This window comes from Urocampus carinirostris, chromosome 13 (genome assembly GCF_059441175.1).
Source record: "Urocampus carinirostris isolate Australia breed hairy pipefish chromosome 13, RoL_Ucar_1.0, whole genome shotgun sequence".
NCBI lineage: Eukaryota > Metazoa > Chordata > Actinopteri > Syngnathiformes > Syngnathidae > Urocampus > Urocampus carinirostris.
The window spans coordinates 30954875-30971233 of NC_142361.1; the positions used below are offsets into that span (position 1 = coordinate 30954875).

At 38.0% G+C, this 16359-nt stretch overlaps 1 protein-coding gene across 1 annotated transcript in view; it reads right to left on the reverse strand.

The window, feature by feature from the left end:
* vps8 (VPS8 subunit of CORVET complex) overlaps positions 1-14315 on the reverse strand; it is a 46349-nt gene extending 32034 nt beyond the window's left edge. The window contains exons 1-15 of the mRNA XM_088351581.1: positions 14159-14315; positions 14012-14080; positions 12344-12474; positions 10422-10518; positions 10314-10346; positions 9820-9874; positions 9594-9718; positions 8535-8621; positions 8348-8415; positions 5990-6143; positions 5851-5910; positions 4350-4457; positions 3886-3966; positions 2448-2618; positions 268-342 (exon numbers count right to left, since the gene is read on the reverse strand). Coding sequence (XP_088207707.1) covers positions 268-342; positions 2448-2618; positions 3886-3966; positions 4350-4457; positions 5851-5910; positions 5990-6143; positions 8348-8415; positions 8535-8621; positions 9594-9718; positions 9820-9874; positions 10314-10346; positions 10422-10518; positions 12344-12474; positions 14012-14080; positions 14159-14230 — 1386 coding nt within the window. The 5' untranslated portion in view covers positions 14231-14315. The remainder of the gene's footprint in view (positions 1-267; positions 343-2447; positions 2619-3885; positions 3967-4349; positions 4458-5850; positions 5911-5989; positions 6144-8347; positions 8416-8534; positions 8622-9593; positions 9719-9819; positions 9875-10313; positions 10347-10421; positions 10519-12343; positions 12475-14011; positions 14081-14158) is intronic.
* Between the last annotated feature and the right edge of the window lie 2044 nt (positions 14316-16359).

A 16359-nucleotide genomic window follows, 5' to 3' on the forward strand; every position in this document is an offset into this window, starting at 1 on the left:
AAATGTGCTGAAGAATTAGCTCTTGTCTGGAGAGCGGGTCTGGCGGTTTTGTTGAATTTTGTCTTTAAATGGTTGTTTCAAATATATTTTTGCTTTTCTGGCGCTTTGGATCAAAAAGATTCCCGACCACTGTTATAGAATGTCAAAACCTTGAACCTTATCCACCAGATATATTTTTATTTATTTAACTTAATTTTATAGCATTGTTATTGTAAATGAAATGACTTGATTGACATGAAATATCCGAGAAACATTAACAAATAGTACCTTGGTTCCCAAAAAGACGATCTGTCCTGAGTGGCTTGAAATAGACTCGTAGCAAGCTTTTTCTCCAATTAAAGCCTGTAACACATTAAGAGTTTGTTGGTGACTCAAAGAAACAGACACACTGATACAGTAAAACAAAGATTGATTCATCACAGGCTAAATATTGATAAAAACAACCAAATACTTCAATTTATACCCAGTGTCTGAAACTCATGACAAAAAGTTACCGGACACCAGGGCAGAAAACTCTGACAAGTTGCCGGCCTAGCCATAAAGTTGCCTGCCCCATTTTTCACAACTTGAAACACAATAAGACGACTAATAAAAAAAAAACATTGTTGCAAAGTATTAAGGATTGATAATCAGAATATATAACAGAACATCACTTTAAAATTGAGTATATTATAAATCTACTAACATTCATTGCATGTATATGACATCGCTGTTTTCCATCTGCCATCAGTATGTACCTGTATTTACTCATCTTCATTCATGCAATGTTTGCGTTGCGTCGTCTGCTCCAAGCCACGTGAACTCCTCTTTCCACGATTCTTTTAATGTACGTTTACGTTTTGTGGCGTCATCAAATTTGTTAGCTTCTTTTGAATATTTCTTCTGGGGCTGAGGTTTTGGCTTGATCCCTAACCACGTTACCATTTTTTTGTGTTCTCTGTGTGTCTACTTTGGAAAATGATATGCAAATGCACGACCTTATAAGGCTCGGGAAAGTCCGGAAGCACAAAGTTATTCGATGCAAGCTTCTCATTGGCTGCAGAGTATGCAAATGACCAAACGAACCGAAATTTCCAAACCGAAAGACCCTTTCAAAATCGGAATAAAGCAAACGTTTGTAACAAGCTACAATTCCATTCTGTCTAAAAAATAAAAAGAAAAACGAAATATTTTTTTTCACTTGAAAAAGTTGTCGGCCACCCGGGCGGAGACGTTTTGTAAGTTGAACGCCCGATGTAAAAGATGCACGCCCCGGGCGTCCGGGCAGACGTCATTTCAGACACTCTAATACAGGGGTGTCAAACTCATTTGAACTCGGGGGCCACATAATAGAACAAACATTCTGTCGGGGGCCGGACTAGTACATTAAAGAGAAAGAAAAAGAGAGAGAAAAAAATAAGAGAAAGAGGGAGGGAAAAGGAGAGAGGGCGGGACAAAGAAAGAAAAAGAGAGAGAGGGGGAGTGTGAGAAACAAAAGATAAAAAGTCGTGAGAGAGGGGGAAAAGAAAGGGAGAGGAAGAAAGAAGTCCAAAGACAAATAGAAAGACAGAAGGAGAGAAAAGAGAAAAAAAAGCACGAAGGGTATGAAGAGAGAAAAAGAAAAGAGAAAAGGAAAAAGGAAAGTCAGAGCAAAGGAGGTTAAAAGACTAGAGAGAGAAAGAGACAAAGAGCAATAAAATAATAAAATAAAAGAAACAGAATACAAAAGTACCCAATATAACGTGTTGATATAGAGCAGGGGTGTCAAACTCATTTGAACTCGGGGGCCACACGATAGAACAAACATTCTGTCGGGGGCCGGACTAGTAGATTCAAGAGAAAGAAAAAGAGAGAGAGACAAAAATAAGAGACAGAGGGAGGGAAAAAGAGAGAGACAATGAGAGAAAAGGGTGGAAAAGAAAAAGAGAGAGAGAGAAAGAGAGAAAGAGAAAGGGAGAGAGAGAGAAATAAATACAAGTACAGTGTCTTTGTTCGAGGCACCCGGCTTTGGCAACATCACGTTGACCTATTTCAACCTGCAGCTTGTTTTTCTCTTGCGCTTCTCTGTGTGTCGTCTCGCGGGCCGGATTCAATCCTTTAGCGGGCCTGATCTGGCCCGCGGGCCGCCTCTTTGACACCTGTGCTCTAATACCTTACAGATATATTGTCGAAAGGAGCATACAACATGGAAAAATGGGTGAGCAGGAATGAGGAGATGGTGTGTGTGTGTGTGTGTATGTATGTATTAATAAACGTGTTTAATCCTAGGTACTGTAATTGAAATTTTAGGACTATAATTGCAACATCGTGTTTTCACCACTGGATTTGCTCGTTGTGCCTTTCTTAATTTAGCACGCCATATTCCAATAAAATCATTTTTTCCACGTCTGATCCACTACATCTATAGCCCTGTGATTTTTTTAAATCTCTAAATTAACATTGGGTCAATCAATGAGAAAACCCCTTACCAAAGCCTGAGAGACATTCCCTCCAGTGGCTAGTGATTTGAAATGCCGGCTGTTGTATACGAGTTGCACTTGCTCCAGATCCATCACCTCCAAAATCTCCTGACTGGGTCGGTCCACAACTTGGAGCTTTTCGTGGCTGTCTATCAGGACTAATGTACGACCATTAATCCACTGATGAAGAAAAGTGAGACAATAAATAGGAAAATGATGGACATTAATATATACTATTTACATTTCCAAAGTAATAACATTCATGCAGGTGTTGCACATCGGCAAAATGGATGTCTACTGATGACTTCAATAACTTTGTGAGGGAAAATCAATACATTATTACAAATAATGATCTAACAATTTGTTTTCATATATTCATGTTTAAATCATTTTTGCACAATGACGATGTTTCTGTTGTTTTCATTGCACTATTTTCTGCCATACATACAATTTAGGCAAGTGTAAAACCACAATATTGTAAATATTAACCATCTATTCAAATTTTTGTTTTTATGTTATTTTTATCATTACATGTTTCTTATCAGGGTTCTTAGAGCTTAAGGAATGTTAAATTTAAGACTTTTTTGAATGCCCAAGTTGACAAAAAAAACACAATTTGAACATACAAAACAGAAAAAACAAAAAATATTTCTTACACACAATACATCCTGACTTGTACACATTTCCTGCCAAAGCTTTTAGCCATAACATAAAGCGTTTTTGGGACAGCCACTTCTCATTAAATGGACACTTTCCCATAGTCCAAAGTAAACCACTCTCTTCAAGTGGCTATGTGTATTGTGGGTAGACCTTATATATGCATCTGCTCTAAAACGCCCGACTGAAACCACATCACCGTTTTGATACTTCCGTTATTGTGGTCATGCCATGTTCCCACGAAAATAATTTTGTGAATTATATATATAAAAAAAAAAAAGATAAATGTTACAAAGTATTTTTAGTTCAAACAAATATAAATGTTATTAATGTGTTTACATTTTTAATACTTCTAATCCATTTAAGACATTTTAATGACAATTAAGGCCTTACTTATAGAATCACGAATTTAATGCCTTTTAAGGCTTCTTCAAGGATCCACAGTAACCCTGATAATGTCGTTCTACATCTAATCCCGTTGCTAACAGTGACGATATTTCTATTTTATTCTATGTACACACCAATAATGATTCGGTAACTAGTTTACTCCATAACATAACATGCAAATATACGAATGATAGTTTTTCAAATAGAAAGCAAATGCTTACTAATATCTTTTTTGATTCATCAGAAAAACATTTTTAATAAAATACAGAAATCTGACAATATTTACTATTTGAAGCTGGAAGTTCCGATACATTCAAATTAAATTAATTGTGTAAAAATGTAACGCAACATTCATGCATGTGTATTAAAAAGAAGCAGCGGTACCTTTACTAGGTTTACTTACGTTCAAGCTAATAATATCACAGTTGAGATGAATCTGTCTCTGTTTGATGACATGGATAGCACCCATCTCTTCTCTTTTTATCTGGACAGCAAAATTAAATAAAAAGAAATGTTACTTTTGATGACACTAGTCTAAAGGTTTATTTTAAATGATCTTCAGAGTTGGTCTCCAATCGCATAGTATTTTTACTTTCCCATGTTTCATTAGTGCAGCTGCATAATTTTGTTGTAAACGGAATACAGATTAAACAAAAATCAATACATAAAAATGATCAAAATGTGAAAGAAGAGATATTGCAAAAAAGCATATGCATGTAAAAATAGTATAAACATCCATCCATGCATTATCTGCACCGCTTATCCTCAGTAAGGTCGCGGGGGTCCTCAGGCAGTGGGCGGGGACACCCTCAACTGGTTCCCAGCCAGTCATATTAAACAGTTTTCGGGAATTGGTTCGGCACTTACCATTAGAAAATGGACAGTCTCTCCTTTGCAAAACGCTAAGAACGGGTTGACAACCGTTTGAGCAGACACAAACTGCCAAGCAAGCTGTGGCACACTGGATGGATCTGACTACAAAAAACAAAACACATTACATGATATGGCAGTACATCATGAAATTTAAAATAGCATTTATATGGTATGAATGAGTTGTTTTGTATACAATCAAATGCAATGGACAAACATTTTGTTCCATCTCTGTCTCTTTGCTTAACAAAGAACCCGGGATGCATTTTGCCAAATACCGTTATTTTCTGCACTATAAGGCACACTTAAAAGCCTTTATTTTTTTTTCAAAAGCTGACCATGCGCCTTATAATCCAGTGCACCTTATATACGGATCAATATCGATTCGTAATTTCTCGCAACTGAGGCAAGCAGCCGGCGACTAGATTTCCCCCCGTGGGAGAAGTAGTCGGCGATATATGCTGGGATGTTTATACCGGCGTTTCATATCCTAACCAATGTGTCAATCATCATTTGAATTGGTCACTATTGGCTAATGTTATTCGGAGGTAAAGAAGGTCGGTCCTTTTTAGCATTTATAGGCTTGTATGGGCTAAAGCGGGGCAAAACAAAGCCTGCAATAGGCAGAAAAAGATGCGAATCACAAGTTTGGTTGCTCTACGGCCCGGAGAAAACATTTTTTACTGCTGTAGTTTGTATTCGCAAACAGGAATAATGGGGTTAAACAGACACCTAGCAACAAGCAACGTCCATCAAAACAGAGATGCTTCTTAGCGGATTTTTTTCGTTTATTTGTCGGCATTATTGCGTGTTTTAGAGTATGTAAATATTTTACACGGTTGGATTTACTACACTCACGGATGTAATAGGACAATGGTTGCGTAATATTATTGAACGTGATGGCTGCAAGGCGACTTTGGTGAACTACCCTGGCTTTATATTTTTCCCAGTATCTTGTTTCAGACAGATCTTGATGTTTCTGTGATGAGTCTATTTTTAAATTCAATTCAATTCAAAGTGTTTATTGTCATATGCACAGTAAAGAACCACGTATCCCTGCACAATGAAATTCTTACTTTGCTGTCCACACAGTTGCCAGCGAAAAAGAAAATAGAAACTAAGAATCTGTTGGCATTTCTCGAATCCCAAGAGTTTAACCTTCCTAATTATATGTTGAATGACACATTTGAGTAATTGGTGATATCGTACAGACACCGTGTCCATACGTGTCTGGAACACGTATTTTCTTCTTTGCGAGCAGTCGGAATGTTAAGGGGTTAATAAGTTTGACTGAACAATCTGACTGTTTTGTTGACGTTCCCACTGTATCACCTTCTAGTCCGGTGCGCCTTATGTATGGAAAATATAGGACAAAACACTATTTTTGGGGGGGTGCGCCTTATAACCCGGTGCGCCTTACAGTGCAGGATATTCGGTATTCATTGAAAATGCACAAAAAATTGTTTAATGATTAGTTTCTTTTCAAACAAATACTGACCTTGCTGTAGGGAAAAGTCATCCAAACTTTTAGTGAAGGCTTCAGTCCAATGACCAGAATCTGAGATTTAAATACAGAGGCACATCACAAACGTGGCTTGATGTTTCAAAAAGTTGATGAGCAAGGGTCACAGACATACTTTTGTGAGGGAAGCCAAAGCCAAAAGTGAATAGTGCGTTATTGGGTGGTCACTGAAGTCAGGAGATGCACGCAACGGTTCAATACAGCAAACTTCCCCTTTTGAGCCACTAAAAAGACATCTTGAGTCGCAGGAACGCATGCCCATTACTCTCCTGGAAGTATAAAGATTTAGATTACAACAAGAGGATGAAGGTGTACTGTTTGCTAGTGCTTGCAATGTTTCATTCTTGCCAATATTATCATAAATGAAGTTAAAATAAAATTTTTAGATGAATTATGTCAGAGTAGACAGGCATAAATCTAGCAGTTAAATGATGGCTACATGGTGAACAATTTACTCAACTTTATTTAGAGTAAAGCTTTTTTTTTTTTTTTATAAATCAGAGAATTATATTTTGTCATTTCTTTTGTATCTGAACTTCTATAAGCTTTCATGATCACTTCAAATCACCTTTCCTAATGTGAAGAGTTCTTGTTTTCGAGTTCCTTATAAAAGATGATGCCAATGATTAAAAATCCAGTTCAGTCAGCTTTAGCAAGGATGCTATTTACTCTCATAAAGCAATTAGTCAGGATGGATGGATGGGTGGATGCAAATGAATATCTGTTTTAAATATTGGATATTAGCCCCCATCTACAAAAAAAATAATTGATACGATCCCTCTATCTATACAGGACTGTTTTAGAAAATTAGAATATTGTGATAAAGTTCTTTATTTTCTGTAATGCAATTAAAAAAACAAAAATAACATACATTCTGGATTTATTACACATCAACTGAACTATTTCAAGCCTTTTATTATTTTAATATTGCTGAATTTGGCTTACAGCTTAAGAAAACTCGAAAATCCTATCTCAAAATATTAGAATATCATGAAAAAGTATACAAGTAGGCTATTCAACTAATCACCTGAATCATCTAATTAACTCGAAACACCTTGCGAGGGTTTCCTGAGCCTTAAAAACACTCAGCTTGGTTCAGTAAACTAAATCACAAGTATGGGGAAGACTGCTGATCTGACTGCTGTCCAGAGGACCATCATTGATACCCTCCATCAGGAGGGTAAGACACAAAAAGAAATTTCTCAAAGAGCAGGCTGTTCACAGAGTGCAGTTTCAAAGCATATCCACAAAAAGTCTGTTGGAAGGGAAAAATGTGGCCGGAAACGCTGCACAACCAAGAGAGATGACCGCAGCCTTAACAAAATTGTGAAGAAGAGCCGCTTCCAGAATTTGGGGGAGCTTCAAAGACAGTGGGCTGAAGCTGGAGTCCAGGTATCAAAAGCCACAGTTCACAGACGTGTCCGGGAAATGGGCTACAATAGCCGTATTCCCATGGTCAAGCCACTTCTGAACTCAAGACAACGGAAGAAGCGTCTGACTTGGGCTATGGAGAAGAACCACTGGACAGTTGCAGAGTGGACCAAAGTCCTCTTTTCAGACGAAAGCAAGTTTTGCATTTCATTTGGAAGTCAAGGCGCCAGAGTCTGGAGAAAGGCTGGAGAGGAGCAAAATCCAAGTTGCTTGAAATCCAGTGTGAAGTTTCCACAGTCAGCAATGGTTTGGGGAGCCATGTCAGCTGCTGGTGTTGGTCCACTGTGTTTCATCAAGTCCAGAGTAAATGCAACTGTGCACCAAGAGATTTTAGAGCACTACATGCTTCCATCTGCTGAAAAGCTCTATGGAGATGAGGATTTCATTTTCCAGCATGATCTGGCACCTGCCCACAGTGCCAAAACCACCAGTAACTGGTGCACTGACCATGGCATCACTGTCCTTGATTGGCCTGCTAATTCCCCTGACCTGAACCCCATCGAGAATTTGTGGGGTATAGTTAAGAAGAAGATGAAAGACACCAGACCTACAAATGCAAATGAGCTGAAGGCCGCTATCGAAGCATCCTGGGCATCAATAACACCTCAGCAATGCCACAGGCTGATTACCTCAATGCCACGCCGGATTGATGCAGTAATCCGTGCAAAAGGATTCCCAACCAAGTACTGAGTGCATCAATGGACATTTTCAAATGTTTGATTTAGTTTTGCTGTTATAAAATTATTTTTTTACTTGGTCTGAGGAAGTATTCTAATATTTTGAGGATTTTTGAGTTTTTTTCAGCTGTAAGCCAAAATCAGCAATATTCAAATAATAAAAGGCTTGAAATAGTTCAGTTGATGTGTAATGAATCCAGAATGTATGACATTTTTGTTTTTTTAATTGCATTACAGAAAATAAAGAACTTTATCACAATATTCTAATTTTCTGAGACAGTCCTGTATATTAAAGGACACAATGCCCTCCATTACAGTAAGATTATAGAGAAGGGGGTACAAATTTATGTTGTTGGTAAATTTACCTGAAAGCCAGTTCATAAACTGATCCACCACTATCACTGCAAACTGCAAGTGTTGGATCGTCTGTAAACTTGGAGGATAAAAAAGGAAAATACAAATAAGAGGGCAAATGAACAAAGTCAGTAATTACCTTGATAACAGAACGATTGCATTGAATGATGAAAGACTTAAAAACAAACTTAAATTTACCTTCACATGAAGGATCGCAGTGCCTGGAGGGTGCGCATCAGTGATAGTCCTAAGAAGTTTCCCATTGGCAAGATCCCACATGGTGATCTAGTCATGAACCAAATACATTACAATTATTTTCATTCCGCAGGGCTCAGTACTTGGTCCCCTTCTTTTTAGCATTTACATGCTTCCATTAGGTGATATTATTCACAAGTACAACAGCAGTTTCCATTACCATGCAGATGACACTCAACTGTATCTTTCAATGTAGGAATCTGCAACACTTATTTGTGGAAATTAGGAGACCTGCCTCACTGAGATAGAAAAATGAATGTCACTTAACTTCTTGCGCCTCAACCCTAAAAAGAAATGTTAATTATTGGTCCATCTAAATGCTGTAAATACTGCTCTGAACATTGACAACTGTGACTCAACTCAAAAATCTAGGTGTCACATTTGACACATTTGCAATAGAAAAGTTATTTTCCATCTTGCAACATTGCAAAAATTCGCCCTATGCTGTCCCCAGTCCGATCCTTCTCTCAGCTTTCACTCGGGAAATGATGGTGTGCGAGTTATCCTGAGAGCCAAGAAGGGATCCTTAGGATCGAGAGCTTTTTCCATTTGACCCCAGAGCTATGGAATGCTCTGCCCTCTGAGATTCAATCTAGTACCTCAGTGGAACTGTTTAAATCTAGGCTCAAAACAAACTTATATTCTATAGCTTATAAATGACCCAAGATCATGTTAATGATGTCTGTGTACTGCAATATCCATTTTGGCTTGGTCATCCTGGAAGGGGATTACCTCATGTTCGGTCCCTTCTCAAGATTTCTTCATTTTCCTTATGCTGAGTTTTTGAGTTTTTCCTAGCCCTCATGTAGGTTTTAGATCAGTCTGTGGTCTGTAATGGTCTGTGGTCTATGCAGCCCTTTGAGACTTCTTGTGATTAAGGGCTATACAAATAATTATGACTTGACTTTAAGAATAAATGACTGTGAAGATGTACCAAATTGAATCCAAACAAACGGTAGCACATATTCTACACCTAAAAGCCCCACATAATTCTGTATTTACCTGTCCTTTTGCAAAGCCACAAAGAAGTCTTGAGCAATCGTTGTTGATGCTGAGAGCAGAGATTGCACCAAATTCTGCACCGGTACTTTTTGTACCAAGACAGAGCCTTAACGCTTGGTTGGTGTCTGGTGGTGACAGTAAAGATTAGATTATCCTTATTAACAAGACTGGTATATTTTTTTCTCTTTTAGCTTTCAGAAAAACTAAAAATCGATTTTTGGCTTACCAAAGACAAAGGCGAGACCATGAGATGTTCCCACAACAATTACACCTGCGACTGTCTTAAAACAAGATAGAAAACAAAAGCATTAGATAACAAGAAATTACAATGTAAACACCATGAACCCAAATTAAAGTTATCCTTATTTGGCCACTAAAGATCCAGATTATAACCCTGGCAGCTCTTTGTTAATTTACCCTTTCTGAGTTCACAAACTCCCCATTTATAATTCCACTACTCCAATTAATTTCTCCTAAAAATAAAACAATATTATGAGTATTGAAATGGGCAACAGAGAGAGGAAGTGTTCTCATCTCATTTAAGAACTCAGCCTTAGTATTGCAATCCGCAACACATTTTATGGTGAGAGACTAAGATTCCGTTTTGCTGTAGGCGTTGTGACCATAAAAAGCTGGATAAATAATTAGAAACACGAATACTTTTTACTAAGAGGCCCTGGTTATACTTTTTAACCCAAGAAATATAAGATAAAAACTCACAATCGCAGTTGGTAACCCAGCATCAACTTTGTCCTGAAGACAAAACAAATACATCATTATTATAAAATATATAACATTGTATCTAATCTAAAATAGTGGAAACATTACCGCTGCTGAGACAATTTGTGCAGAAATACCCTGAAGAATTGTGTGTCGGAGAACTGAACCATGAACTGCTGCTTTCGATTCCACAGCCTTCTTCTTCCTACATGAACATTTCAACAAGTTAGGTTATAGTGTGTAAGATAATGTACCAATATTTATGAATTTATATTTATTGAGCAATAACAGAGATTAAGTTGACTATTGTCTGTGGGTTCGGTTTTTTAATCAAGTCTTTGTTTTCCCAAGAATAATTCTTTTTATTAGATTTCATGCATTGTGGCATCATCTCTGAATGCTTATTTAAATTCCATGGGCACATGTTATAAGTTATTTTCGATACGGTATAATTCTGTCATTCTGTCACACGGTTAGTTTGGACACATTTCTGTCATTCTGTCACTCGGTTGGTTTGGACACATGGAGAGGATTGATGAGGAGCGAATGTTGAAGAGGATCCACAGTGCACTGGAGGAAAGAAGTCTAAATGTAGTGGAAGTTAAAGCTCTTGTTAGTGATAGGAAAGAGTGGAGAGGTGTTGTGAAAGGATAGTGGGATGTTTGGACGCGTTCTATGATACGGCAGGGGTAAACCAGTGAAAGCTGTCGGGCCCTGCTGTTGAACAGAAGAATGTGTCGTGTCACCCTGACCCAAGTGACATGGCCGCTTTCTTGTGTCTCGTTTTATCTGGAGGGACGAAAGAATGACCAACTTGGGTGCCGAGGTGCTTAAGTTGTTTGGGTGTTTGGGCATTTGGGTTGGCCATGGTCACATTTTTTGTGTTTTTTGCTACTTTTTCTTTTTTTTGTGGATGTGTTTGTCTAGCTGTCGGTCACCTCTCTCGAGGGATATCACCAGGGTAGATTGATAGATCTTCCTGTCATGCTGAATTACCTTTTATCACCACTCTTTTCTAATTGAAATTCTTCTTTATGTTACTATTATTTAACTCAATTTTGTTGCCACAAAAGAAATGACCAAAAAAATGTCCGCTTGGTCATGAATGCAAACTAACAACATATTTTTCAAGTGACTGAAAAAAGCAATGATGAATTTACTTGCACAAAATAGAATGTTGTGGATCCAAACAGATATTTAAAAGAAATGAAGTGCAAAGATAGACACTAGTTGGTGAGAGACCTCCTGACCCTCATATTATTTTAATATTATGTATACGTGTTCAGATATTTTTCCATTTGTATGTTTTATCTTCCTTGTAGTCAGGTTGGTTTCTTCAAAAATGTTTGATTACTCTATGCAATGCTGCCAGTCCTTTTTTGTCAATGTCTAGAAAGATATTGTTGGTGTTGGAGTTAAGCAGTATTTCTTCTTTCAATTAGGACATTACAGTGTCCTTGGGCAGGACACTGAATCCCCTAATGCCCCCAATAAGCAGGTCGGTGCCTTGCATGGCTGCAAGGCCGCTATTGGTGTGTGAGTGTGTGTGTGAATGGGCCAAGTGTGAAGCACATTGTAAAGCGCTTTGGGAGGTCTTCATTGACTTGAAAAGCGCTATATACAGTGGGAACTCGGTTATCGCGGTTAATGGGGACCAAAACCACCCACGAAAAGTGAAAATCTGCGAAGTAGCGACGCCCCTTTAAAAATGCTTAAAAAATATATATATATTTTTTTAAATTATTTTATTTTATTATTATTTTTTAGGCCCGCGAAGCTCTGAACCCGTGAACGTCGAACCGCGAAGTCCTACTGTAAATGCAAACCATTTACCATTAGATTTTGCATTCTAAAGAATGCTGTGCACACCTACGAGATTTTGTATAATGTAAAAAATACATACATACATACATACACACACATATATATATATATATGTACATATATACATATAATTCATTTATCGTTTTCTTTTTGGAACCCCTTGTGCTGTTTAATACCCCCTAATAAAAAAACGTGAGTCTTCATGCCGTTTTAAGTGAGCTGGGTCCCCGCTGTCAGAGCTGGCAAGGGAAGCAGTATCGCAGGAATGAGCATCGATATTTTCAGTATTGAGGACGCAGGTGTCTTCCAGGACAAACGGTTCCTCTTCATCTTCCAGCTACAATCAGAAATAAAATGAAAAAGAAGTCATATTTAGGTTGCATTAATACAAAGTCTAACAGGCTCTGATTATTCCCCAGAACCATCACTGCCCTAAACAAGCACACAAAACTATAAATGCTCTTCAATCTGTGCAATAAAACTGTTTTACTATCATCTCATGTAACTGTAAATAAACACGTGTACTAGATTCACTACGTATAGAGAAAAGTTATATTCATATATTGGTATTTGTATATTGTATTCTTTTTGCTTTATTATTGTATTGTTCTCAGCTCAGGGATGCTGCTGGAAATGTGAATTTCCCTTCGGGGATGAATAAAGTATCTATATATCTATCTATCTATCTATCTATCTATAGGACTGTCACAGAACTTTTCAAACAAACTCAAATATTGCAAGCCTTTTATCATTTCTATACTGTTGATTATGGCTTACAACCTACTAGTATACTTTTTCATAATATTCAAATATTTCGAAATGGTATACTTTCGAAATCACCAGCAACGTTAAAACAATTCAAGTAGTGCAATTTTGCAATTGATTTGTAGTGAATCCAGAATGTATTAAACGTTTTTTTTTTTTTTTAAAGAGCATTACAGAAAGTAAAAATCTTTATCACAACATTTCAGAGAGTGTCCCGTACATACAACTTATCACAGTCTACAAGCACTACTGTACTATGTAAATGTTGGCAATGTATTGAAGGATTTGATACATTTTACTATAAAGGATTTTATACGATTAAATACAAGTTACAATTATCGAGTGCAATGAAGATTTTCACTGAGTGGGCTTCAGGTCACGCTGTTCCAAATTCTGAATGTTTTGGCTGGGGAATTTTGATAACAGGACTCTGATGGAGGACATCAGGCATTGTTTTGATAAGCGCTCTGCTGTTTTGAGTTTTTCAGACATCGAGGCGAGGGGGTGAACCCCACCTGAGGGCTTTCATTGGCATGCCCATGGGAGGAGCCGGCACACCAGCTTGCGGGAAAAAAACGTGGGCAGAGGAAAAAAGGCAGAAGATCGAGAGAGGAGGCTTGACAGAGACTCAAGCGACACTAATTCGGCCATATATTTGATGGAGTTCACTTAGCTAAATTGTTTAAGAAATTAAATCTGCCCCCGTGTGAAAATGTCGGCTATTCCATCTTTTCCCATCAAGAAACAAGCGCGCATTGTTAGGTGAATGTAGGTTGTGTTATGTTAATGGAGTCAGATAACCAATTCGAACAATTTGGTAAACGGTACATTTTAATATTTAATTCCTAACAGTATCCTAATATTATTTCTCATTGTTTCTTTAAAGTATTTTATTAGCTGTTTAATCTGGTCACGTCTTATTTGTTGTAAACAATGTGCATTACGTTGTAATCAAAGACAACAAACAACATTGTATTATATCCCATTATTTTTTTAATACAAAGCAAAAGTTTGCACTAAAGAGATTCTGAAATGGTTTTCTGTATTTTTATGACCCATTGCAAGTACACGACTATAACAACAAGAATGGAATTCAATATATTATTTACCTCATTCAGGATGCTCTCTAAAGTGGGTGGTGTGTCTACTTGGGGGATGTCGAATTCCTTATCATCAATCTAAATCATAAATGCAGTGGAAAGGATATTATATACACCTTGGGAATACAATTGAAGTCAAATAGTGATTTGACTCACCACTTCTTCATCAATTAAATCGTGCAGCGAAGGTGAAGAAACGAGACTGCATGTGTCTAAAGATTCTGCCATGTTATTTTTTAGATGCGCAGCATAAAAAAGATGAATATTGCGTTGTTATTTTGCATCGGTTTACTTCCTGGTTTGTTTTTCGTCGTCTTTCGAATACTTGGGAACTGCAAGCAAAGTAGAGGTGTATATCGCCATCTACTGTACAAACGTGTTTAGCACTCAAGTAGCCCTGGCTGTAAATTGCAGTTCAAATACGAACAATATAGTGATAAATGTGACTTTGGCACAGTATTAGAAATCTGCAAAACAATCCCTCTCTCTCTCTCTCTCTCATCTCTCTCCTTCCCTCTCTCCCCCGCTCTTTTTTCTTTGTCTTATGGTCTTGCTCTCCATCCCCATCCTTCCCTCTTAATTGTCCTCTCTTTCGCGCTCTCTCTCTCTCTCCTTCCCTCTCCCCCGCTCTTTTTTCTTTGTTATATGCTCTTGATCTCCATCCCCATCCTTCCCTCTTAATTGTCCCCTCTATCTATCTATCTATCTCTCACTCTCTCTCTCTCCTTCCCCCCCCCCGCTCTTTTTTCTTTGTTTTATGGTCTTGCTCTCATCCCCATCCTTCCCTCTTAATTGTCCGCTCTATCTAACTATCTTTCTCTCTCCCTCTCTCTCATTCCCTCTCTCCCCCGCTCTTTTTTATTTGTTTTATGCTCTTGCTCTCCATCCCCATCCTTGCCTCTCATTGTCCCCTCTATCCATCTATTTACCCCTCTTTCCATCCATCCACTCTGCCCGTTTCTCTCTCTCTCTCATTTCTCTCCTCTCCTCTCTCCCCAGTTCTTTTTCTTTGCCTTATGCTCTCACTTTCCATCCCCATCCTTCCCTCTTAATTGTCCCCTTTATCTATCTCTCCATCTACCCATCATCCACCCTCTTTCCATCCATCCATGCATCCACCCTGCCCCTCTCTCATTCCCCTCTTTCTCTTTTGTGCATGCCTCTCTCTCTCTCTCTCTCTCCCTCTCCCCCTGCTCTTTTTTCTTTGCCTAATGCTCACTCTCCATCCCCATCCTTCCCTCTTAATTGCCCCCATATCTATCTCTCCATCTATCCATCATTCCCCCCTCAAATAATTTTGCTTATATTAAGTATTGTTTTTTTTCTAAAAAAGGTAGAACTTTTGATTTTATTTAATTTTAATCTTAGAGTACACCATGTTATCTTAACTATTCAAACATTGAAAATGAAGACATTAATACATTTTAAAATGGATTTAGTACAATTAAATGTAATCATTTAACTTAATTCAAAATTGTTTTGCAATATGTCTTTAATGTATTCAATTAAAAAGTGTATGTTGGTTTAAAAAAAACAAAAGGTTGAGAAATACTGATCCAGCTCCTCTTCAAAAAAAACAAAATGCTTGGTACAAACGTGTATTTACGTTGTCAAAAAGTGGGAGTACCGCCCCCAAGAGGGCGGTGGAAAAATCTGGGGGGCGGTGAGGAAGAAGGGGGCGGTAGGGGGCGGCAGTCCGAAGTCAGAATTTTTAAACGTAGCCCGGTTGTGAAACAGCAAAGCACTGCGTTTTTTTTTCCAAGGTTGTGTAGTAAGTGATGGAGTTTTGGCCAACCACAATTGTTACTGTTCGAGTTTTAAAAGCGCCGACCAATCAGACGCAAGTTTTAATAATAGCACAAGCCAATAAACGTGATTCAAAGTTTGCAAGCACGACACTATGCCACATCTGCCGTGTGAGCTCATTGAGTGTCATGGCGGACTCCGTAAACATAGTCCCAGAGTCAAGAGACGAGAAGGATACAACCGAAGAAGGGCGGTACATCAATTGTTTGGGGGTTGGGGGGCTATGAATACACTGGGGAGCCTGCAAAAGTTTGGAAACCATTGATTTACAATCAAGCAAAATCCTTTGAAAAGAAAATGGGAGGATGGATACAAAGATTTACTGTTGGTTTTTTTTTTAAGTCTTAACCGAATTTTGTCGACTGCACGTCGGAATGTGATCACAGGTTAGTATGACCGCCTCACAATCAGAAGATTGCTGCATGTGCATGTTCTCCAGACGCTTACCAGAGTTCTCCAGGCCCTTTCCAAGGTAACAGTACGTTTTGACAATCAATTAGTGAAGATTTTATTCAATTGGGGGCTGCCACAACGAACTATAACACAAAAAA